This window comes from Galleria mellonella, unplaced genomic scaffold, assembly GCF_026898425.1.
Source record: "Galleria mellonella isolate WM207_F2 unplaced genomic scaffold, CSIRO_AGI_GalMel_v1 utg37, whole genome shotgun sequence".
NCBI classification, from domain to species: domain Eukaryota; kingdom Metazoa; phylum Arthropoda; class Insecta; order Lepidoptera; family Pyralidae; genus Galleria; species Galleria mellonella.
In genome coordinates this window covers 2,573,020-2,598,322 of record NW_026442087.1, presented here as the reverse complement: position 1 = coordinate 2,598,322, position 25,303 = coordinate 2,573,020, and the positions used below count along the sequence as shown (strand labels likewise).

Here is a 25,303-nt window from a genome sequence, read left to right as displayed (position 1 = left end):
TAAAGTTTCTTTTTTCTACGGTACCTTAAAAGGCGCCATATTTATTTTATTACTTATTTCATTTTAATATTACATCTAGAATCAACAGCTTATATCTAGAATAAATAAAAATATTATATTTACACCGTACGTTAGATGATTACAGATTCCCAATTTATATACCTGACAATATTACGCTTATTTTTGGAGGGAGATTAAATTAAATAGAAAAATATCTATAGAGATACTTATTTGAAACCTCACTGGAAGTTCAGCAATAATTAATGTAAAAGTGTGTGTTATTTGTGTGTGTATGTGGTATACAAAAAAAAACAAAATGTCGTATGGTTTAAAAAAAAGTCTATTGTGCGCGTATTGTTCTGTACAAAGATAAAGTAAAATCATTATTCTGTTAAATTCAAATAAAAAAAGTTATTCCGTTATTGTCACCGACAGGTCTAGATCTCTCTACTCTATCTAAAGTTTATCAATCTAACAATGTCACGTATTACGTTACTTAACTAGACAACGAAATAAGCGAGCCATTGAAATAGAAAAGGATATTTCATCATTACTTAATGTCGGCCATAAATCAATTGTAATCATGGTGAATTGTTATTAACTTCATTTGTAAACGTTAATTAGCCAACTTCATAACGCGCGCGTGTCTATTAATCATAAGGATGGGTCATTCTTTCGTTTGTTGCTACTAGCTATTACCTACCCACGGTTTTGTTCACGTCATCAGTATTCTTTTTATACAACTTAGAATGGCAAACAAACTGACGGCCCACCTGATAGAAAGTGGTAATCGTCGCCTATAAACATGAGCAGTACTATGGACATAACAGAGTATACTGTTTCGCCCATGATACCCGCCATGCGTTGCCATTACTGAGGATTCAGGTGTTATTCCTTTGTACCCTGTAAATTCACTCTATATCCCACTCTTTAAACCGAAACACGACCATGCAAACATAGCTGCTTTATGGTTGAAACACGAATGGGACAGAGGTACCCAAGCAAACGACTTTTGTACAAAGTCTCCCTCTGGTATCCCGTAATTCGGGAATAATCTACGCTTATACCAAATTTCATTAAAATCCGTTTGGATTTTTAAGCGTAATCGAGTAATAAATAATAATAATAAATAATAATATTTATTTAATTAGACAACATAAGGCCCATTTTGTTAGTTACAAATTGACTTAACCTATGTTAGTAAATGAGCGGTCATAACGCTCTTACATTGATAACCTGTCCCACCCAATATTTTAGGATGGGACAGTCCATTTTATCAGCAATTGTCTTCAGGACACTGTTTGAGCTAACACGCACCCTACCCAACAGCGAAACAATTCGTTTGCGTCGTATTGCGTAAAAATCATCTGTACGCTCCCGTGCAAACATGTGTGACGCACTACAGTGACTAGGTAGCCCCAACAGTGCCCTGAAGGCATTATTGTATTGGACTCGAAGAGCATTGTAAGTTTTTTGACTATAGTTGACCCACAAGCTACTTGTGTAGAACACCTGACAAAAAGCTTTAAACAGGGTTATTTTTACTTGTTTTGTACATCTAGTAAACCTGCGGGCCAACATGTTACTTCTAACTGCCAATGCTCTTCTTTCTCGTTCTATATCCAGGTCATCTTTTAAAGTATTTGCAATAATGTGACCGAGATATTTAAAATCAGTTACCACGTCAAGTACATTTCCATTAAGTGATATAGGAGGCACATACTTCGGTTTTTTATGTCTAGATACAAATGTTATAATTACACTTTTGCTAGAATTATATACCAGACCATGGTTTTTCGCGTATGCTTCACACACAGCTAGCATTTTTCTTAAAGCTCCAATTGAGGGGCTCAGCAGTACCATGTCGTCGGCATAGCTTATGTTATTGACGCTTACTCCATCAATATAACACCCAGCATGCATTTCGCTGAGCTCCTCAATTAGGCCATTTACATACATATTAAACAAGTTGGGTGAAGTCAGCCCACCCTGCCTTACTCCGCATTTTAATCGGTATGAGTCTGATAGAGTATCATTCCACCTCACCTGATTACTTTGATTATTATACCAATACTCAAGAACTCTAACTAACTCTGTAGGAAGCGTAGTCTTATCAAGTTTACTCCATAAAAGATCATAAGATACCATATCAAAGGCTTTACTTAAATCCAAGAAACATGCATAGACTGGAGTGGATCTGTCTGTGTAATATCTGACCGTATGCTTGAGACACAGAATGGCCGATTCAGTCGACACCCCTGCCTGAAGCCAAATTGAAGGTCATGCAAGTTTAGATGTCGTCTAAGTTGCGTATCAAGTAAACCGTCAAACACCTTGGCTGTTATTGTAGCCAGTGATATAGGTCTGTAATTACCGCTGTCCGATACATCTCCCGTCCTGTTCTTAAGTATTGGTACAACAATCGTTTTCAACATATCCTCTGGTAGGTATGTATGCCCAATACAAAACGTGTATAACATTGAGAGCACCCTGGGCAAATGGTCCCCAGCTGCCTGAAAATGCTCTATACTAAGGCCATCATGCCCAGGGGACTTTCCTCTTTTCATGTTCTTTATAATAAATTCAATATCTTTACATGTAAAATTATGCATTTGACCTACTATCTTTTTACTACAAGCATTTGTAGTCGACTGTAAGTTTTGTTGACCTAAAGGAGATGTTACTCTAAAATAATTTTTAAACATATTAGCTATTTGTTTAGGACAATTAATACCATTAATATTTACAGGAAAATTAGTTTTACCGTTAAGACTATTTGTCGCTCTCCAAAACCCACTAAAGTCACTTCTGGAGCGGCAAAGAGCAATTATATCCATTTTTATTTGGTCTTGGTTATTTTGACACCATTTTAGTTTACTTTTAAATCTCTTACGACTCTCATACATTTCTTTATACATAATACCCTCAGTTGGTTTACCATATAATTCCCATATCGAAAACTTTATTCTAGCCTCATTATGTGCCTCCCTTACATATTTATTCCAACCAGTTACACATCTTCGCCGCCCAACAGGCCTGTCGTGACTTCGAGCTGCAGCTTCTGCTAATGTATTTACTATATTACTGTATAATTGGTTTATTATGGTCTTATGAATAGGATCACTGCACTCTCTATCACAACAATTAGCAAGCTCAGATGGGAACTCAATTTCACTTAACTTTTTATTACAATAATTATTATATAATTGTATCTGTTCATAGTCTCTAATTCCCCACAATATTTTATTACAATGTCTTCCATTTATTGCTATTTTTGATTGCAATATATTTATGTTACATTTTATTTGAATAGGGAAATGATCAGACCAATATATATCATAAAGTATATTTATCTCTGTAATAGACTTCCAAGAAGCTTGTGTTACTAAAATATGATCTAACCAACTTTTTGTCCCATGTGCATCGCTAATAAAAGTATAACTATCCGAATTCAAACCTAATTTCTCTATATCCGCACAAATCAGCTGTTGTTCTGTACAGAAATGTAAAAGCTCCTTACCGAATTGTCCATCTGGGTGCGCATTGTAATCACCAAGAATAAATACAGTCTGCGAGTCATTATTCTCAACAATTGCACAGATCTCGCCTAAGCAGTGAGTGAATTCTGTTAAATTTTCACTATCGTCTGTGGGCATGTAAACACTCATAATAACCATTTGTTTATCACTAGTCTCTGCATTAATTGCTATTATTCGCGAACTTTCACATTTAATCACCGACACTGACCTGAAAACACTTTTCCGCCACAATATTGCGACACCACCAAACGGTCTACCGTGAAGAATGCCTACTGATGTGTCCACAGCAGACTTTCCAGAATATCCAAAATCATCATGAATGCTACCTAAAATATGTATATCATGAGGTAGAAGCCAAGTTTCCTGCAATGCGACTATATCCGCCCGTTCACATAAAGATTTTATACATTTTACTGATCTTTTCATTGATTTACAATTGAAGGATATCAAAGTTAGTGTTCTATTATGCATTGTTATTTTGTATTTAAAAACTTGTCATCATTACCAGATGTCTTTTTAAAAGTAACAAACCGACGAAACGAAATTCCATCAGGCCATAGACCTGCATCCATAAATATAGATAATTTACTTTGCGGTACAAATATTTATAATAAACTTATAAACTTTTACATGGTGTCAGTCGACCATGCATGGTCTTTTTAAAAACCATATAATTTATTTATTATTATATTGCATTCACGTATGTAATATAGAGTTGTTAGAATGTTTTAATAAGAAGTAAATTTATATAATTTTAAATGTAGTATATTTTAATAAATACACATAATGTTAACAGAGATTTAAAAGAGTAACTGTTTCTTACGGGTTTTTCTCAGTAGTTAATAACTTTCCGAATTTTGCAATAGTTTCATAAAAAAAAGCGATTTAAAAGTGCTTTAAACTAATTTATTTAAATAAAGATTATATATTTATTTTAATAAAGTTAAATTATTAATTTGAATATCTACACTGCTTGAGAGTAGATCGTGTAAAAAAGTGTGAAACATTATTCTGTAAAAATAACTATGATGGATGGTTCAAGTGTAGTTAAAGCAATTCTATTTTAATTATACTAGAAACAAATAATATAGAGCTTACTAAATACATAGCATTCTATAACTGAACAATTTTTAACGTTCGATCATGCTATGGTTTTCTTTTAGTTTCTTGAAGGTTGATTGTAAGAAATCTCTTTATAAGTTTGTTTATTGTATGTCAAACCTTTTTAATTTGTCCAATGTATAATAAAGATTATACAATACAATATATAAATAATTACAAAAATATCGAAAAACTAAAGTAATCAAATGAGAAAACGACAATTTGAATGAATTGACGTCAACATAAAATTTCTTATTCGCACTAATACATACAGAATATCATTCGAAACATTATTTTATTGTCATCAATTCCCTCAATCGACCCTAATCCCATACAAATACCTCACACGAAACGTTAGCTCATTATAAAACTATTTTGATTATAATCTATACGGTGTACTGATGTGAATTCTATCTGATAGTCTCACAAATTAATCCATCAAGGCATATAATCCGAGCGGGCGTCAGCGCCGCTGTCCTGTCAGGCGACTTGTCAGTCGAGTTGTCAAGCGGGCTGTCAGAATTATGACGCATGGCTGCGCCCACCGGCGCACCGAGCGGCAGCTTTATAACTTTTTCCCTCTTTTTTTTTTTTACTCGAACACTGTAATCCGTGAAACTGGAAACTGGAGATTATTATCACGGATTTTTACCAAAGCTTTTTATGTGACTCAACCTGACCTTTTCTGAACGCCATTGTGTAATTACGTGTTCCGACTTAATATTTTCATTCGTGATTTTCACTTGTCACGATTGCGTACGTGCGAATATTAACAGGGTAATTGTTGGTACTTTTAAAGTCAATATCAATCTCGTTCGCTGTCATTGTCCGCGGCGCTTTTTGTTGTCGATGATTTGTTGGGTTTTTGCGTGATTACTTAACAGTTTTTGTTCCATTATAACTTTGTGAAATTAATGATGTTACAGACGTGTTACAATCAAAGATGTTATTAGCAATGACATAATGTGATTGTAGGTTTTTTTTTGGTTGTACAGTGAATGGCCGTGGCCGGCTCATAGCTACAAAACGAATAATATTTAATTGTAACGGTCACGCTTTAATAGATTTTTTTTTTCTTGTAGGAAATTAATTTATCAAATTGTGCCTTTAGTGTCAGTATTCATGATCTAAGCCCACCAATTATATTTTTCTATTTTTTGCTCTTCATAAATTGCATCTTCATAAATAAATTGCTAGACTGGCAATGTCTATCTATTACATTTTTTATTACACATTTATGTTTATTTTTAGATTGATTATTATTCATTTTCAACAATATTATAATACAATAATAATATTCATATTATTATTATTCCACTCATTAATTACTGTACCATATGATATAACGCTCTTGTCAGCTATACAGAAGTTATTAGCCACTTTTATTATCTCATTTGTGATTTGTGTCAGCTTTTTTTTCCCCGCGGGTAGTTGTACAAGACAGACGTATAAATAAGTTGTCTACTTTATAAATACATTTTAATTGTTTTTATTATTTATTTTAATCTAAATTTATGTACCAACTTTAATTACTGCTGTTATCTGCCAGTGGTTACGTTATCTCCTCTCTAGTTTTCCTTAATAAAGAAATGGAGTCAATTCAAGAATCTCTAGAACAAATGAAGGAACATTTCTCAAGTAAGATGGCGGCATTTCAGGAGGATCTTCACAAGGCTAGTACTGCACCGATTACCCTTGCTTCATTAGCAACGGACTTCAGCGATTTCAAGTCCTCCATCTTAGCTACATTGAAGATTCTACAACAACAGGTTGAGGTTATCGCCAAGCAGCAAGACCAGCTTGAAATGCGCAGCCGTCGCAAAATCCTTCTTGTGCATGGTGTTCAGGACAGCGGCAAAGACACATCTTCAGAGGTGATAAAAATTATTACTGAGCGACTCAATCTACCCATCACTGAAGATTCCATCAGTCGCAGCCACAGGATGGGACGTAAGTCTGGTGAGAAGCCCAGGCCAATTTTGGTGAAGTTCCGCAATCTTGAAATTAAGGACAAAGTTTGGTTCTCAAAAACTGGGCTCAAGAATAGTGGCATCACTTTCTCTGAATTTCTTACCAAGGGCAGACACGTCGCTTTTATGGCGGCTCGGAAGCATTTTGGTATATCCAAGTGCTGGACTCGTGATGGATCCGTGATTGTCGATGGACCAGACGGTAAGAGACAACGTTTAAATTCAATTACTGAGTTGAATCGTCTAACCGATTCATTGCCGGGTACAGGTACTGATGAGGTCAAATTGCCAGCAAGTGTTTCGGCCGCTTCGAAGACAATGGATAGGCGGGATCAGGCTGGATTGAGTCGCACTAAGCGTGTTACCAAAAGAATTTAGAATTGTATAAGTTAATATTTTAATTAATTTAGTTTTTTTTTTTTTTTGTAAGTGGGTGTTTGGTTATTTTCGCTCTGCTGGTAGATGGTTATTTATTTCATGACTTTATTTATGGCTGGCCCTATTTATTTATACTATAATTTCATATATCCATATTTTACATTATTCTGTGCTTAATAGTGATAATCTTGTTGTTTTTTTTTATTATTTACTAAGTGCTAAGCAATGTAACATCAAATCTGTCAATTTTCACTAACTACTAATCTGGCTCATTCTCATTGTATCTTTATACTTATATTAAATCCTTTTCATTCACATTTTTGTATTATACACAACAAAACACTTGTAATATTTTACAAATTTGTTGCATCAAATGCCGCTAGAAGTTTACTTGTATTTATTTAGCTCCGTAATTTCAACTGTCAGATGTAATGAATATTTAATGAAACTGGGTATAGATAGAATAACAGACCGAATTATTAGAAATTAGCAGGTAGATTTTGAGTGTGTATTATTGCCAGTACTGATTAATTTTGTGTAGTTATTTTTTTTTATGTATTCCGTTACATGCAATAATTAGTTTTTATCTAATTTATAGAAGTTTATAGAATAGGTTTAACAGCCAAAATATAGAATGATATTTAATATACTATTAATATTACTACAAATGACTGCATGCGGGGTGTACGTATCCGGGCCCACTTGTATTTAATTTATTCCTGTGTACTCCATTTTAACTGAACAATTATGTATTTTTTTTTCTTTCCTTTTTTTCTTCTTTCTGTTGTGATAATGTGTTTTCAATATTTGCTTTATTTATGAATATTTGTTGTTTATTGTATACCAATTTTGACAAACCACTGGCGGGTAGATGTTTTAACGTTATATACTCGTATTTTATACGATATTTATTATTATATAAATAATATATTTGTTTATTAATTATATATCACACACATTTTATGGACAATGATATAAATGATATTTCTATATCAGTTTCCTCCTCTTCCTCTTCTAGTGATGACAGTTTTCATAGCATTAACATTCCTCTTGACGAAACTTTGCATACTACATTTTCGGATGTAGTAAAAAATTTCAATGCAGTACATATTAATGCTCAAAGTATTCCTGCCCATTTTTCTGACATGTTAGACTCATTTACTGATAACAACATTCATGCTATATTTGTGTCGGAGTCTTGGCTGAAACCTTGTCTTCCTTCTATCGCTTACTCCCTTCCTGGTTTCCATCTTATTCGCTGTGATCGCACCGGTAGAGGTGGTGGTGGTGTTGCCATATATCTTCGTACTCATATACCATTTAATATCGTTAGTTCCTCTAACTCCTCTAATGAAGCGGAATTCCTTTTTCTTGAAATCACCTTATCCCACTTCAAAGTCCTTCTAGGTGTTTTCTATAGCCCTTCCTCTTCTGTAGATTACTTTTCCTCTTTTGAATATCTTCTCGAAAACCTTACCCCATCTTTCAATCACACGATCATCATGGGTGATTTTAACACCTGTCTGTTGAAAAATGATAGCCGAGCTTACCGTCTTAAGTCTGTTGCCAGTGCTTGTAATTTAAATATTTTGCCTCTCCAAGCAACCCATTTTTTTCCGAATTGCAATCCTTCCTTACTTGACCTAATCCTTGTATCTTCTCCCGAACATGTTTCCAAGTTTGGTCAGCACACCGCTGATGCTTTTTCCTTTCATAATCTCTTATACCTTTCCTATAAAATCCGTCCTCCTAAATTAAAGCGTAGAATCCTCATGCAGCGCAATTTTGGGGCCATTGACATGGACCGTTTGCGAAAAGATGCATCGGAGTGTGACTGGTCATCTATTGCAAATATAGGTTGTGTAAACTTACAGATACAAGAATTTAATCAACTCGTTCTTGACCTTTATGATCGGCATGCCCCAATCCGTCCCGTCAGAGTCAGACATCTGCCTGCGCCCTGGCTCACTGAGGATATTAGAGCTATCATAAACAAGAAAAATAATGCTAAAACTAAATTTAAAAAAGACCCAGACAGATATCGTGACAACTACGTGCGCATCAGAAATCTCTGCAATAAGATGTGTAGGGAGGCCCAACGTCGCCACATCCATAAATCTGTTGAGAATGGAGATCCAGCAAAAGTCTGGAAATTTCTTAAATCTTTAGGAGTTGGAAAAAAACACAATGAGAGTTCCACTAGTATTGATATTGAGAACCTTAATAGACATTTTTGTTCCTCTTCTATTGTTGTTCCTAATGACAAATTAAAAACACTGTATTATCTTTCTTCGCTTCCAACTCCTGATTACACTCCTTTTGTTTTCGGACAATTGTCCGATTGTGATGTTGAGAGAAGCTTACTGTCAATATCTTCTAATGCTCTGGGTACTGACAACATCAGTCGTGCTATGATCATGCCTATCCTTGATATCCTGTTGCCAACTATTACTTTTCTCTTTAATAATTCATTATCCTCAGGTATTTTTCCTCATATCTGGAAAGAAGCCTTTATTATCCCCCTACCTAAAAAAAATATCCCCACAGTTTTTTCCGATTATCGACCTATATCCATTCTTCCCTTCCTTTCCAAAGCTCTGGAAAAGTTAGTACATCAGCAACTCAACTTGTTTCTGTCCAAAAATAACCTTCTTAATCCTCTGCAATCTGGTTTCCGCGCAGGTCACAGCACGACTACTGCTCTTGTAAAGATCTCTGATGATATCCGTTTCGGAATGGATAGCTCAGAGCTGACAGTTTTAACATTATTAGATTTCAGTAATGCTTTTAATACCGTCGATTTCGACATTTTGTTGCAACTGATGACTTCTCTCAACATATCTCCAACGGCAATTGAATGGTTTCGTAGTTACCTGGTTGGACGTCGGCAGCGTATTCGTATCAACGACTCTTTGTCATCTTGGTGCAGTACATCTGCGGGCGTGCCCCAGGGTGGCGTCTTATCTCCTCTTTTATTTGCCTTATTTATCAACAATATCACGTCTCAGCTTCGGTCTTCCTACCATCTTTATGCAGACGACCTTCAAATTTACTGCCGGGCTCCTCTTATTAATATTTCTGTTGCAGTAAATACAATAAACGAAGACCTTGAACGTATATCTGTCTGGAGCAAATCCTATGGTCTTGCTGTAAATCCGACCAAGACCCAGGTTATAATCATAGGTAGCCCTAGTTACATTTCCAGAATGGCTTTGAATGACCTTCCTTCTGTAGTTTTTAATGGAATGAAGTTAAACTACAGCGACCGCGTTAAAAATCTCGGCATTTGTTTTGATAGTACTTTATCCTGGTCACCTCAGATTGCTGAGATTAGCAGGAGGATGTTTGCGGCAACTGGATCCCTTTACAGGTTGCGTAAGGTTCTTCCTATGGATACCAAAATTGCGCTTGCTCATACATTGCTCCTCCCCATCCTTGACTACGCCGATTCTTGTTATTCAAATGTCACTGAAGAGCAGTTAAATAAACTTGAGCGTCTTCAAAATTTATGTATACGGTTCATATTTGGACTTCGCAAATATGACCATGTATCCCAATATCGTACACGGCTCAAGTGGCTCTCTATCCGTCTTCGTCGTAACTGGCACATCCTTTCCCTTCTTTACTCAATTCTCTTTAATCCAGTTACACCTCATTATTTAAAAGAACGTTTTATGTTTCTTGGAGAGAGCAATTCTAATTCTTATTCTTTACGTAGTACTGACAACCTCCAACTCATAATTCCTACCCATTCTTCCTGTTTTTACTCCAAATCCTTTTCCGTGCAAGCAGTTCGTTTGTGGAACTCACTCCCTACCTCTATACGGTGCGCTCAATCGTTGCCCATTTTTAAAAACTTAGTTAAAGCCCACTACCTATCCTTATAATCACTTAGTCCTACGTATTTCCAGTTTTGTGTGTGTTATATATATGTGTATTAATATGGTATATTTGTATGTATTTATGCGTATATATGTATATGTATGTATATATATTTATATGTGTATGTGTATGTATATATATTTATATGTGTATGTGTTTGTATATATATGTATATGTTTGGTTGTATGTGTTTATTTATGTATGTATATGACTATGCTGTCATAAATATTATTTTTTACAAGTCTATCTTTTTTAACGCGCCACCTACCTACTTATGCTTTAATCCTTTCTACCCAAAGGTTGTCTGGAAGAGATTGCTTAGCAATAAGACCGCCTTTTGTACTACACTATACGTATTGAAAATTGTTTTAACAAATCATGTTATGTTGGTGCAATAAAGTGTTAAATAAATAAATAAATAAATAAATAAACGATATAATATGACATAAGCCGTACGCGGCCGCAATCTGTCAAGTGACTGTCACGCGATTGTCACTGTCAAGTTGACAGCCGCTGTAGTTACGCGCTCTTTTGTAAGTGCATAAGTGAGAGGTAATGGAATTTGCATTTCGTATGCAATCAATTTTAATTGAAATCGTTTATAATGCTGTTACAATATTTGGTGGGAGCTCAAATATTAATTTATTTTTAAGTCTTGCAAGAGAACAGTTTATTTTTTTTCAGTTACATAAGATGATCTTTTATTACTATGTATATTATGTAATTTAGATTTATATTTTATAGCTTTTACCTGTGACTTCATCCACGTGATCGGAATGTATTTACTGACTGAGATAAAAATTAGCCTATATCCTTCTTCATCTCATATAACACGTGTATACTAAACTTCATAGTGATTATTTAAGCTGTTAAGGCGCTATAAAGTAACAAACAAACTTACTTTTACATTTATAACATATTATACTAATCATAAGAATTATAGATGCTATAAATTGTATATTAAAGATCATATACGTCTAGATAGAGTGTCTCCCTAGCAATTTATAAACAACATCCTATTTTTCTAAATTTTCTGTTTTTAGTAGATACAAAATTTTATTATTGTAAGCACTACAAGTATTGCAGATTACTGTAATTCCCGTGGTATAGTGATCTTGATGACCAACGTGTAATGTAATTTCACTCCCATATCCTAGTTTTTAAACCAAATACAGCCAAATCAATATCACAGCGAGCAGATCTGCTTGAATACAAAAACGAAGCAATCTTTTTAGAACATTATGACACTTAACTCTCCATCTAGAAGTAAAGGATCAAAAAGAACAGTGGCTATACCATAATCTATTCTGCATACATTTATCTTTTTAAAAGCCAATTGCCCGGTGTCCCTCGTGGGCTCAACGCATATGTCAAAATGACATAATACGTGCGTGACGCGTAACGGGATGTGACAGCAGCTGTCAGTGGAACACGTCATGATAGGGCGTTCGCATACATTCGGTTTATTAACTCGTCAATAACAATGAAAAGAGGCGTGATTAGTGATTACAGTTTGCATGTGTATAGGCTACCCTTATAGATTGCCATAAACAATGGCTCTGAGTAGCTGCATCCACTGACTCTCTGCAACTCATTAGAGGTCATTGCTCCATCTAGTAGAAGATCGCACTGCACTGCATTTGCCTGTACGGAATCGTATCTCAAGGATTAAGATTCCTCGTTAATACATACATTCGATGGGGAAGATAGATATTTTTTATTGTTACCTCCAAAAGATTACAATAGTAAACTTATTATAAATACAAACAATTATAAGAAAACATTACACTGAGAAAACAATGGGCGGCCTTATCACTAAGAGCGATCTCTTCCAGGCAACCTTGACAAAGGTTCTTGAGTGGCGACCTCGTACAGGAAAACTCAATGTAAGATGATCTCCCACTAAATGACAATCTCAAATTCATTGCAGGGAGTCACTGACTGCAGGTGACTCGGGACTGTTCCTTATGGCAGTGTATGGTGGAGGCCTGTGTTCAGCAGTGGACAATTAACGGATAATATGATGATGATGATGATGATGATGATTAGTAGTAATAGTCGCATTTTCTAGTTGTTTATCTTTTGCCAGTCACTTAGTAATTTTAGTTAATCTGTGAATACCTTTATTCCGGAGTCTATCATACAGTAAATAAGTATGCACATCTTTTAAAGTTCTATTGCGAAGTGATGGTATACAAATTACATAGATTCTGTTTTGTAACAGTTTCTTTCACTTCGCGAGAATAGCGGTTTTTATAGTGATAATATTAATGTGAGACCAATACGCTAATAAATCGATTAGGAAAAACATATCAAAATTGTTTCAGAATTGTAGCAGTATTTCCGAACCGATACGACATCGAAACCTTCAAGAAAAGAGTATATTCCTTTTTAAAAGGCCGGCAGCACACCTGCAATGCCTTTGGTGTTGTGGGTGATCATGTGCGGCGGTAGTCACTTACCATCAGATGAGCCTTCTGAATGGAATGGAATGATGGATGGATGGAAAAACTATTTATTTTGATTTAATAACTTATAAGAGACTAATCTGAATATACAACCTTCTAGATAGTAAAAGAATTTTCCAAATTGGACTATAAATGACGGAGCAATAAGGTAAGAAACATAAAAAATACATCCGAATTGAAAACCCTGATGATCTCAGGCTTATAAGTGGTACTTACTCGTCTTAAGTCTTCTACCTACAGTATCTTAAGTCTTAGGAGAGATTCTGTCTCATTCTACGTGTTCTATCGCTTGTACAAAGACTGTACTCAGAGAAATTATTCAGTATGATGCCCACCTCTATTTTCAACCATCATAGAACTCGCTATCGACAAGGAGTTCACTCTCTTACCTTAGAGCCTAGATGGTCGCGTACAGCGCAACTTCAGAGATGTTTCCTCCCACGAACACTCAGGTTATGAAATGAGTTCCCAGTTGATTTTTTTTCTGAAGAGACTATAGCATGGGGTTTTTTAAAAAGGAGTATGAAGGTTTCTTAAGTGTCGGGCGTTCATATGCTACGGTAACTGCTTACCATCAGTTGAGCTGTATGCTAGTTTGCCACTTTAGTGGCATAAAAAGGTTCCTTTTTCGAAATCCGTTGAAAGTACGGAGGTATGGATTTCCTCCTCTAGATCGACGCTAAAAAATACAAAGTAACGACATACAACATAGTAAACGGCACTATGTCTGCCAGTTGTAAATTAAAAAATAGCGTGGCACCATGTAAGCATGTACGGACTATAATTAGCCGACATATTTTACCCGTGGTTAATGTAAAGCGGACACGAGAATTTTATAGCGCCGTGTAAATTAGTACGAATAATATTAATATCGCCAAAGGTAAGTAATTAGTTACAATTTACCACGATATATACTTTGTTTGTCTCGCCAATTACACTTTTGCACGTCATTGAGTTATTGTTTTTTTTTTATGCAACTTAGAAAGGCAAACAATCTGACGAATTAATGAAGAGAAAATATTTGATTTTATGTTTATAATGATGAAATTCAAAAAATACTTGGCAGATATTAAAAATTCTTTCGCCTCTACAAAAATACATAGGCTATATATTATTTAAAAAAAAAATAGAAACCTCAACTTCTTTTTCATGCAACTTAGAATGGCCAAAAAGTTAACGGCCCACCTGATGAAAAGTGGTAACCGTCGCCTATAGACATGAGCAGTACCATGGACATAACAGAGTATACTGTTTCGCCCATGATACCCCCCATGCGTTGCCATTCCTGAGGACTCAGATGTTATTCCTCTGTACCCTGTAAATTCATTACCATATCTTATCTATGCAAACAGAATGAGTTCCTAATTTGCTAGTATTTTTTTTATGTTTGTTACTTTGCATCTCTGTTATCCATAAACCGAATTGTAAAATTCATTCTTTATTGAAAATAATATACTTGGTCCCATAGAAATTTCATCAAAATCGGTATAGCAGTTTTACCACAATTGATGTCGATGCTTTTTTTTTATTTTCTGGAACAAAATCTATTATGTTAGTTTTAGTTTTTATTGACACAATAGTTTTATAAAAAAATAATGTCTCGCTTTTATCGTGGCATAGTTTTATGTTATTAATATTGAAAGTTGGTGGTACCGGTACATACTTGTGGTGAAATTTGAATACATAATTTTCGTGTGTACGTGGAATACATAAAGACTAAAATAGAAATCCCTATAGTTATGGTATTCATAAATAATACTATGGGACAACAAATGTTTTTAAACTAATACGTAACCTCCAAGAAAAGAGCATATTCCTTTTTAAAAGGTCGGCAGCACGTCTGCAATGCCGTTGGTGTTGAGGGTGACCATGGGCGGCGGTAGTCACATACCATCAGGTGAGCCGCATGCTTGTTTACCCCGTGTTATAAAAATTAAACAATTTTTTTTTATACCACTATTGTGCATAAGCACACTGTCTCATTCATGGTCGTGTCAATTATTCATTTGGAGGGGAAAGGGATTGTTAGCAATGGAGTTTGACAGCCCGATTGCTAGCAATATGCCCTATTAGGTCGACTTCCACGTGGTTCTCCCTGGAAACCATCGTGAACAATTGTTATTGAATTTGTCACGATGGGCTAACTGATCTGCTTCATCCTCACCTATCATCCTTCACTGGTGCCCCAACGATGTATACCGAGAGCGCAGGTGGGGTTACCATTCCATTATCACCCATAAAAAAATATTCATTTGTTTACATTTTTACTAAGTTCCATTGAAACAAACTACATCGACAGTTTCCAAATGTTCAGCAGCCCTGAGAACGTGATACTATTTCCAGCGGCGCACTCGTTTCCCAGCCCTGGCGCGGGTACCGTTGCGTGACGCGAATGAGCGCAGGTTGTCAGCCTGTATGAGTGATGGCGTGCGGCGTCGACGTTAGCACCTGATTTATTACTTCCGAGCTTCCCCCACCTCCCCCGGCCCGCGGTACGGACAGCAAAACTCCCTCGACGACACGATCACTTGATATCTGGAACGGAAATGTACTACTACACCAGTTAGGGGGAAGGGATTGTTCGTAATGAGGAGGTTAGTCCCCATTGCTATCAATATCAGGTTGACCTCCACGCGATTACCCCTAGATACTGTCGTGACTAATTTATCGTTGATTTGGTCACGATGGGCTAACTGCTTTTTTATTCTTATCAATAATCCCTTACTGGTGCCCCACCAGTGTATACCGGTAATGTAGGCGAGATTACCATTTCATTATCGTCCATTGAAAAACTATACAAGTTATTGACGGAAGGAGAGAATTGTTGGTAGGATCTTCTTCTAATGAGTGAAAATGAAATACTACCCTCCCTTGCATAGTTTGTATACGCTGGCGGGACACCAATGAGAGATGACAGGTGAAGACAAAAACAGGTCAATTAGCTCGATGTGATGAATTCAACAAGAATTAACTATAATGGTATAGTGCTAGTAATGTAGCTGGTAAATCCTTATTACTAACAATCCCTTTCCCCCAGTAAACCCTAATACTCCCACAGAAATGTTCTACTGCCACTAATTGATTCACATTTAAAGCGGTTGTGTTTGAAAGGCTATGTTTCGGTTAGAAGGGTGGAATATAGCAGTGAATTTACAGGGTAGAGAGGAATAACACCTTAGTCCTCAGGAATGGCAACGCATGGGGGGTATCATGGACGTAACAATATACTCTGTTAAGTCCATGGTACTGCTCATGTCTATAGGCGACGGTTACCACTTTCCATCAGCTGTGCCGTTAGTTTGTTTCCCATTTTAAGTTCTCTCGGCTATGCTAATAATAAACAATGGCGGGATACCAATGAAGGATGAAGCAATGAGGATGAAATCAAGTCAGGCAACTAGGAATTCACTACAACTGTTAACAAGACAGACCGCGTGAAAATAAACTTGACAGGATCGCTGCTAGCAATCTAGGGATCTGTTACTGGCAGTTAAGGCTAACCTTCTCATAATTAACAATTCATTCACCTCAGAAGGGAGAGGATTGCTAACAAAAGGGTCTAGTGATCACATAGCTAGGATATATCTTGAAGAAACCGAGTTTTTTCGTAGAAATTGCAGGCAGGTTCCTTCAAAAAAGACGTATATCGTGTCATCTGTTATTTCGTTAATTAATCTAGCTCGCTTACACCCATTTAAAATACTGTTGCTAAAACGAGATGCATCTAGTATAATACATAAACTCATATTTGTATATTAGTTTCTTCCTAATGGGCCGTGGTTAAAAAAAAATAACACCTGTTATTTAATAACAGATATTGGTACCTGTTATTATTGCGTAACAGTAACAGTAATAACATATGTTATGTTTGTCCTGTTATAACCCACGTCTAGTGGGGGGAAAGGGATTGTTAGTAATGGCGACTGAGAATCCCATTGCTAGCAATATACCCAACTAGGTCGACCTCCTCGCGGTTCCCCCAGGAAACTATCATGGTTAATTCCTGATGAATTCATCATGATGGGCTAACTGGCCTGTTTTCATTCTCATCTATCACCCTTCACTGGTGCTCCGCCAGCGTATCCCGTTAGCGCAGGCAGGGTTACCATACCATTTTCACCCATCAAAAAAAAAACCCACGTCTAGTTAAAATGTTCGCCATTTCAAGGTTTATAAAAAAGATCATTCCAGAAATGACTGCTGACGCTACACGTGTACGTAAGTACAATGTGTTAAGAGTCTGTGTCGTATGCCCATTAACATTTTGTGCCTGTTTGTATGTGCCTTGTGGCGTACGTCGCTCTAGCCATGGACGCACCTGTATTCTAGCTTACAATACAACCGTAGCATAAAGCTATTAAAATTAGAACTTGTCTAGATTTTTTTATTCTTTAACCATTATTGGATGTCGCTGATGATATATTTACCATTATCATTATCCATTATCCATTAGCCATTATCCGTTCACTGCTGGACACAAGCCTCCCCCGTAGACTGCCATAAAGAATGGTCCCGAGCCACCTGCATCCACTGACTCCCTGCAATGCATTTTAGGTCGTCACTACATCAAGGGGGGGGAGTCGTCCTACACTGCGTTTTATTATATAAGTAATTAGGAATTACTTAAAATTTTACAAAAATTCTCATCTCCCCTCTTAAGGAGAGGAGATGGCAACTAGCCCCCGGCAGAAGCACAGTCGGCCGGGGTTCAGGGTCCCAGGGAGAGAAACCGGCGTACAATGCGGGCAGTATCTAAGAGCACCGCTTTCTGCATCTTTCCTGGGAGTGAGCCGCCTCGGAATCCCAACCGTCTGAGATGTTGTTCCAGACTGGTTGGGATAACACCGTTCACCGACAAAACGATTGGAATGATTTCGGTGGACGCCCCCCACATTTCGTTCATCTGGTGAGCCAGGTCGAGATATTTTCTCTTTTTCTCAGTGTCGGCTTTCACGAGGTTCTCGTCATGTGGTAAGGTGACATCCACCAAAAACACCCTCGAAAGTGCCCGATCCATCACCACGATATCAGGTTTGTTCGCAAGAACGGTCCTGTTCGTGATGATGGATCGGTCCCAGTAGAGCCTGACGCTCTTACTTCAAATTATTTAAAAACATTCGCCATATCTTTTTGCTATTCAATGCCACAAGCATTGTACTGGCATGATGACTATGTCTCGTTTTATTTGCACACAAAAGAATGAACAATTATTGTGTTTGTTGCAATTTTATTTACAAAATGATTCGCAAGAAACTCAAGATAGAAGTGTCAGTAACAATAAATCTCTCTATATTTTTTTTTATGCAACTTAGAATGGCTAACAGGCTGAAGGCCGTTCTAAAGAAAAGTGGTAACCGTCGTCTATGGACTTGAACAGTACCATAGACATAACAGAGTATATTGTGTCGCCTATGATACCCCTCATTCGTTGCGATTCCTAAGGACTAAGGTGTTTTTTAATGGATGATAATGGAATGATAACCCCGCCTACGTTGTCGGTATACACTGGCGGGGCATCAGTGAGGATAAAAAAAAGTCAGTTAGCTCGTCGTAATGAATTCAATGATAAATTAGTCACGGTGGTTTCCAGGGGGAACCGCGTGGAGGTCGACCCGATAGATTATATTGATATCAATGGGGACTAACCTCCCAATTGATAATCTTCCCTTTTCCCCGAACTAAGGTGTTATGCCTATGTACGTTGTAATGTCATTTCTTAGTTTACAAACTGAAATTAACCATGCAAACACAACTGATAGGGGGGAAAGGGATTGTTAGTAATGGCGACTGAGAATCCCATTGCTAGCAATATACCCAACCAGGTCGACCTCCTCGCGGTTCTCCCTGGAAACTATCATGGTTAATTCCTGATGAATTCATCATGATGGGCTAACTGGCCTGTTTTCATTCTCATCTATCACCCTTCACTGGTGCTCCGCCAGCGTATACCGTTAGCGCGGGCGGGGCTACCATACTATTTTCACCCATCAAAAAAAAAACCCTCTCCATAGCCCACTAAGTAACTTGAAGCTTATGCACACGTTTAATTTGTTAATTTTTATTTAATTTCATAATATTGTTTTTGGTATAATTTTATTTAATCGGATTTTATTTATATTGATATTTATTTATAAATATATCTTGCATTCACATCTAGCCATACATTCATACGTACTTTTTGTTTTTATTTACGCACTATTTCGTCAATACTGACGGATCTGACAAAGATTACATATAAAGATCCATCAGTATTCTACGACTATGACGATTTGTTATTACTATCTCAGTTTAATATATATATAATAAATTAGTGCCACTGGAAATCAGCGCCATGTTCGATAGAACATGGGATATAGTTGAGTGAGACCATTTTAGTGCCTTTTCTTTTTCATTATTTTTTTGGTTATTCTTAAATGTTTATATTATTATTTGCGAAATTAAGCATTAAATAAATATTTCTTTATTTCTTTCTTTCTATATACCTGTACGGAGTTTACAAATAATAAAACTATTACCAAAAACTTCAAAAAAAAAATACTCAAATACCTCCAAGCCCACTTTCCTTAAAAAAATTGGCATTTAACCAACATTTCGCGAAAATATTTTTTTACAATACGGCGACCTTAGTCTGCGCTTAGGATTTGAAAGGGGTATACTAATGTTTTTTTTTTAATCTGCTATGATTTATTGCACCATAACAAACTCATTGTCGTATTTTTGGGCTTGGAATTTTTCTTCTTTTTTTTTTCATACAACTTTGAATATTGCACAAGTGACGGCCTGACGGAGAGCAATAATTACCTATATATATAGCTATATACACTGTAAAAATATACTGTAAAGGCGATAGTACTTCTTCTAAGTAATGTGGATTTATGACTCCATACCTTATAATTTGAGCGTCATATATTAAACTTGAAAAGGAAACAAGAATGTAGCAAAGCTCGGGTTTTTGTCACCACCAGCCATAAGTTCTAGTTACAAATTTTTTTTTTTTATGAAGTAATGTAATATTACTAAAATTTATACTTACATATTTATTAAAGTTTCAGCAAAAAATAAAAAAAAAATATTCTATTCCAAATGGCCACCTTTGGCTTTTATACAGGCCTTTAATCTGTCTGGCCACGAATCTATGGATTTACGCAGTTTCCAAGGGAAATTTCGCCACTGCTTGCTTGCAAAGATTTTTTAAGAGACTCAATAATACTGTGTCGTTTAAACCAGGCTATGTCCTCTAAAACTGACCATAATTTGAAGTCTAAAGGGTTGAGGTCTGGGCTAGATGAGGGCCAGTCATAAACTCTTATAAAGTCCGAAACGTTAATTTCGGTAGTTCGTGCCTTGTGACCAGGTACAGAGTCCTGCTGAAAAGTCCACGGTATATTTTTAAAAAGTGTATTGCTGAGAGGTTTCACAACACGATCCAAGACTGTATCTTGATACACTTTGGCTAAAGTTTTCACTCCTTTTTCACAAAAATGCAGTTTTTTGACTCCTTGATAAGACACGCCCCACCAAATCAATCAGTGATGACGCAGGGTGATGACCACGTCGTACCTTTCCGACCACTTGAGCAGCTTATTTAAAACTGTGAGCGTACACTTTATCATTTTGCTTATTGTAGTGTTCTTCAATCGTGAAAATAGAGTTCTGGTTTTAACAGCATTAATAGCTTTTGTAGTTCTAAAAGCACGCAGCCGCCCCGATATTTTCTGGTCTTTGACAGAGGAAGTGTTGTTGTATCTGTTGATAATACGATATACGAACATACGGCTGATACCAAGCTTTTGAAATGTCTGGAATACGACCGATGGCTCCATACCCACTTTGTGCAAGGCGATCACTGCAATTCTATTTTCTTTAACACCCCGTCCCATATTGTAATTTGATAATGAACATGAAAACATATGTGAAATGGCGTGAAATCGAAAGAAGTTTTTAAAATAATAAAAGTGTTCCAAATTCAAAATAATTAAAAAGTTGAAAAAAAGAACAATATTTATGGCCAGATACGGATCATTAGTTAAATTATAAATGTATTCTAACCCTGTACATGCTGTTTAAAAATAAATACAAGACTTAGTTGTCGATACACAATAAGCCGTTGCGACTTCGCAGCACTCCACCACTGCATATATCATTCAGTTTTATGAATTGTAAATTTTACGTTATATAGTCTTTAGTGGGCTATATTTCAAGTTGTATTAATGCCCCGCCGGCAGCGGTAGGGTTGACGCGTTATATCAATTTCTTAATTTAAATTGAATTTGAATTTGGAATGAAGTTCGTTTACATTCTTAATTATTGTTTTGTATGTGGACAGTTTTATTTTATTACTATAATTTAATTTATATTTTGTAATTAACGTATCTATATAATGAGTCGATTAATATTTTTATTTATTTATTTATAAAACAGCTTGTCAGGTATTAAGGCTTATATTATTAGTGCTTCTTTTACATTTGTATATCTAATCTAATGGTAATTAGCTCATATTTATTTTTCATATGAAATCACGCTGACACATAGATAGCGTTCGTGCTTCGCTTGCCTTATTCCACCATCATCATGTGTGTCACTTCCAATATGTGTACGTATGTGTGTGTGCGTGTATGTGTGTGTGTGTGTGTGTGTCAATTTAATTATCCAATTAACTCTACGGTGATGTAAAACACCAACAACAAATCAAACTGGCAAGTGACTTGTTGATAGGTTCGCCCCTTGTCATGTTGGATTCAAACATACTCGGCGAAATGTTAGCATGTAATGTATATTTCTATTCCATTTGAGATATAGATAGAGCATCGAGCCTCAAAAACGGGTCAGCTTTATGTCAGCTAATTGTCAAATTAGCGACAAATTTTAGCAAACATTATATATATATATATATATATATATATATATATATATATATATATATATATATATATATATATATATATATATATATATATATATATATATATATATATATATATATATATATATATATATATATATATATATATATATATATATATATATATATATATATACATATATATACATATATATATATATACATATATATACATATATGTATACATTTTAGAAGTCGCTAAAAATATTTTACAATAAATAACATTGCCCAGAGAATACATTATATGAAACAATAATAACATAAATCATTATAAATACAAGATTAGTTCGCTGTTTCAAAGCAATCAACATTCACAATTATAATAAGGAAGTAATTAACTTCAATTTATTACCATATGAATATATAAACTCATCGTTTCATAACAAAACTTGAAGATACGACAGATATATACTTAGATATGTGGGTAATTTATGCAAATATATTACAATACAATACCATATTTATTATACACATAATAGGAACAGCTAACATATGAGAGTATGTTCCAAAAAAAACCGACTTTAACTGTGGCAAGTTGTTTTGATTTAGAAACTAAATTACTGAATCGATTTTGATAATTTTTTTTCCGGGTCAGTAGTCATGTTTAAGTAAGGCGATATTTTGATCAATCTTGAGCCAATTTTAAACGATTTTGAAATTCTTAAAGTTTATTTCTGTATTGGTCTTGTATTAATTTTATCTTTTATTTATATGATATTTAATGACAATCGAAATTCTGTCCTAATATTCTAAATATTAGGACAGAATATCGATTGAAGAAAGAAATATTTTTATTATAGGAAATTTAAATTTAAGCATTTTTAAATAGCATTTTTATTTTCTTAAAATGACTATTTAAAAATGCTTAAATTTAAATTTCCTATAATAAAAATATTTCTTTCCTCAGTCGATATTCTCTTTCATTCATGTAAAAGGACCCTCTTTCCTTTTACATGAATTTAATAACATATTTGTGTGTACTTACTCATGTAATGCATGAAACTTTCAAAAGTTAAATATCATTCATATAATTAATAAGCATCGTTGATCTTATTGATTGGTATACCATATAAGAACACAGACACGACTCACTATGTACCGACGATTCGTATCTCTGAACGGAAAGCGGTATCATTAATACTATTTACATATGATCGATCGCTTCTTTATTAGACAAAATGTTAATATATCATTCCTAATAATCATTATTCCCAGTCACGATCAATAGAATGGATTATAATTTTTTCACGTAACACGAACTAGACATACAAGAAATTCATTTAATTAATCATTCCTCTCGCCGCCCGTATCGATATATTAAGCGTCGACGTGAAACGATGTTTCAATTTTAAATATCCACAGAACACCGATAATATCTCGATATGGCAGTATACAATATAAATTTAATAGCAAATAAATTAAGTATCCTCGCAGCGGGCGACTTTTTTAATGTGATATAGTGATATTAATGTTCTAGCTCTAAATAATATAAAGAACGAGAATTATGATGTTATTATTGCGGCAATAAAACAATAATACATTAGCAACCCTACGCGAGGTTGTAATAAACAACTTTTGTGTGGAAGGCAGCTCTCTGGTCGATTCATAAATTCACCGGCGCGCCGTTTAGTTTTATGTACGATGTTATCTACCAACACGCACACGGTCGACTCAAACACACGCCAACCCTGGCTTTTGACACTTATAACTCTACAGTGTCACAAAGTGTCAACTAATATTACCATAGTGCTAAGTCGAACGTCAAAAAAAAAAAAAGTTAAACCCACACAAGAAAAAAGACAATAACAATACAGCCAAGACTTATGCATAAACATGACTGATTAACGTTGAATAAAATTGAAGAGATAAAAATCCATACGAGTTGGCAAACAATCCATTAACGAAGCAGAAGGTATGGTAAACGAGCGCCTTGTATGGGTAGCATTAACATAATCAGACACATTCGTCGAAGTAATGTATGTAAAGAAGTTTAATGAAACGTCCCCGATAGCAAGCTCGGCGAGTCATGAAATAACTATCATTAAGACCGACACGATACGGACGATAATCATCGGTTGGCGCAAAAAGCTATGGCAGCCGTTCCGATGCAAATTGCATATGTCATAAATCAAGCACTTAATCACCGTGCCGTGGTACGGCAATAATGAGATTACTTGAAAAAATTACGTACCAACTATATTTTCAAGTTAATGTGTGTACACGAACAATGCGACGCGCAACACACAAACACAATGTTGACAACTGCGTACTGTAATTGTAATTACGACAACTAATGATTGACAAACGACATAAAATTATCATTTTAACAATGTGAACGCAGTGTACGATCTTGCCGAGGAAAGCGACGACGTCAAACTGGTAACATAAAATTAAAACAGCAGACGCAACACGAGTGAAGATGTAAAAGGCGATAATAAGAAATTGAACGCTGCAGTGGTAGGATTTACAGTCGGAGCTGAAAGAGCAAGCGATGACGATAACTCACCGCGCACAATAAAGAGCGCTATTGATCTTGCAGAAAGCGAATCGGCTCGTAACAGAGAACAAAACATGCTACCGCTGAATGTCGCATAAATCTTTATTATTGCCGCAACAAGCTTATAGCGCAGTCGTTTCAGGTACACCAACCGGATCCCGTTCGGTATAAACTCACGACTTCGAAAGCATTTTTTCGCTCAATGAAATATGCTACATCGCCCTCGGCCCGGAGGAAGGAAAGTCATAAATAAATAATAATACAACCATTTATATTACCAAAGGGTTTCGCCCGACGTGACTATTATCATCTGAATTGTTTAAATATGATAATGTATCAAAATAACAGCCAGCTCGTTCGCGGCCGCGACTTCTGTTCCGCCATTATCATAAAGATTCACTTAATAGACTGTTCCAAAATTATTATAGTGGTCTGACACTGTTTTATTGCCGAAAAAGATTACAGTGTTGACTACTAGCTTGAATATCTGATTTTATATTTGTGTGGAAATTCCAATGATAATCCAATACACATCGCTTTGCAGCACGAATGGACAATTATGTGTA

General features: G+C 35.6%; 1 protein-coding gene across 1 annotated transcript; it reads left to right on the top strand.

Annotated features, from left to right (window-relative positions):
* The first annotated feature begins 6,082 nt into the window (after nt 1-6,082).
* On the top strand, nt 6,083-7,228 carry LOC128201228 (uncharacterized). The gene has a single exon (XM_052897562.1). It carries the CDS (start codon nt 6,230-6,232, stop codon nt 6,986-6,988), a length of 759 nt encoding a protein of 252 aa, XP_052753522.1. The 5' UTR covers nt 6,083-6,229; the 3' UTR covers nt 6,989-7,228.
* The last annotated feature ends 18,075 nt before the right edge of the window (nt 7,229-25,303 follow it).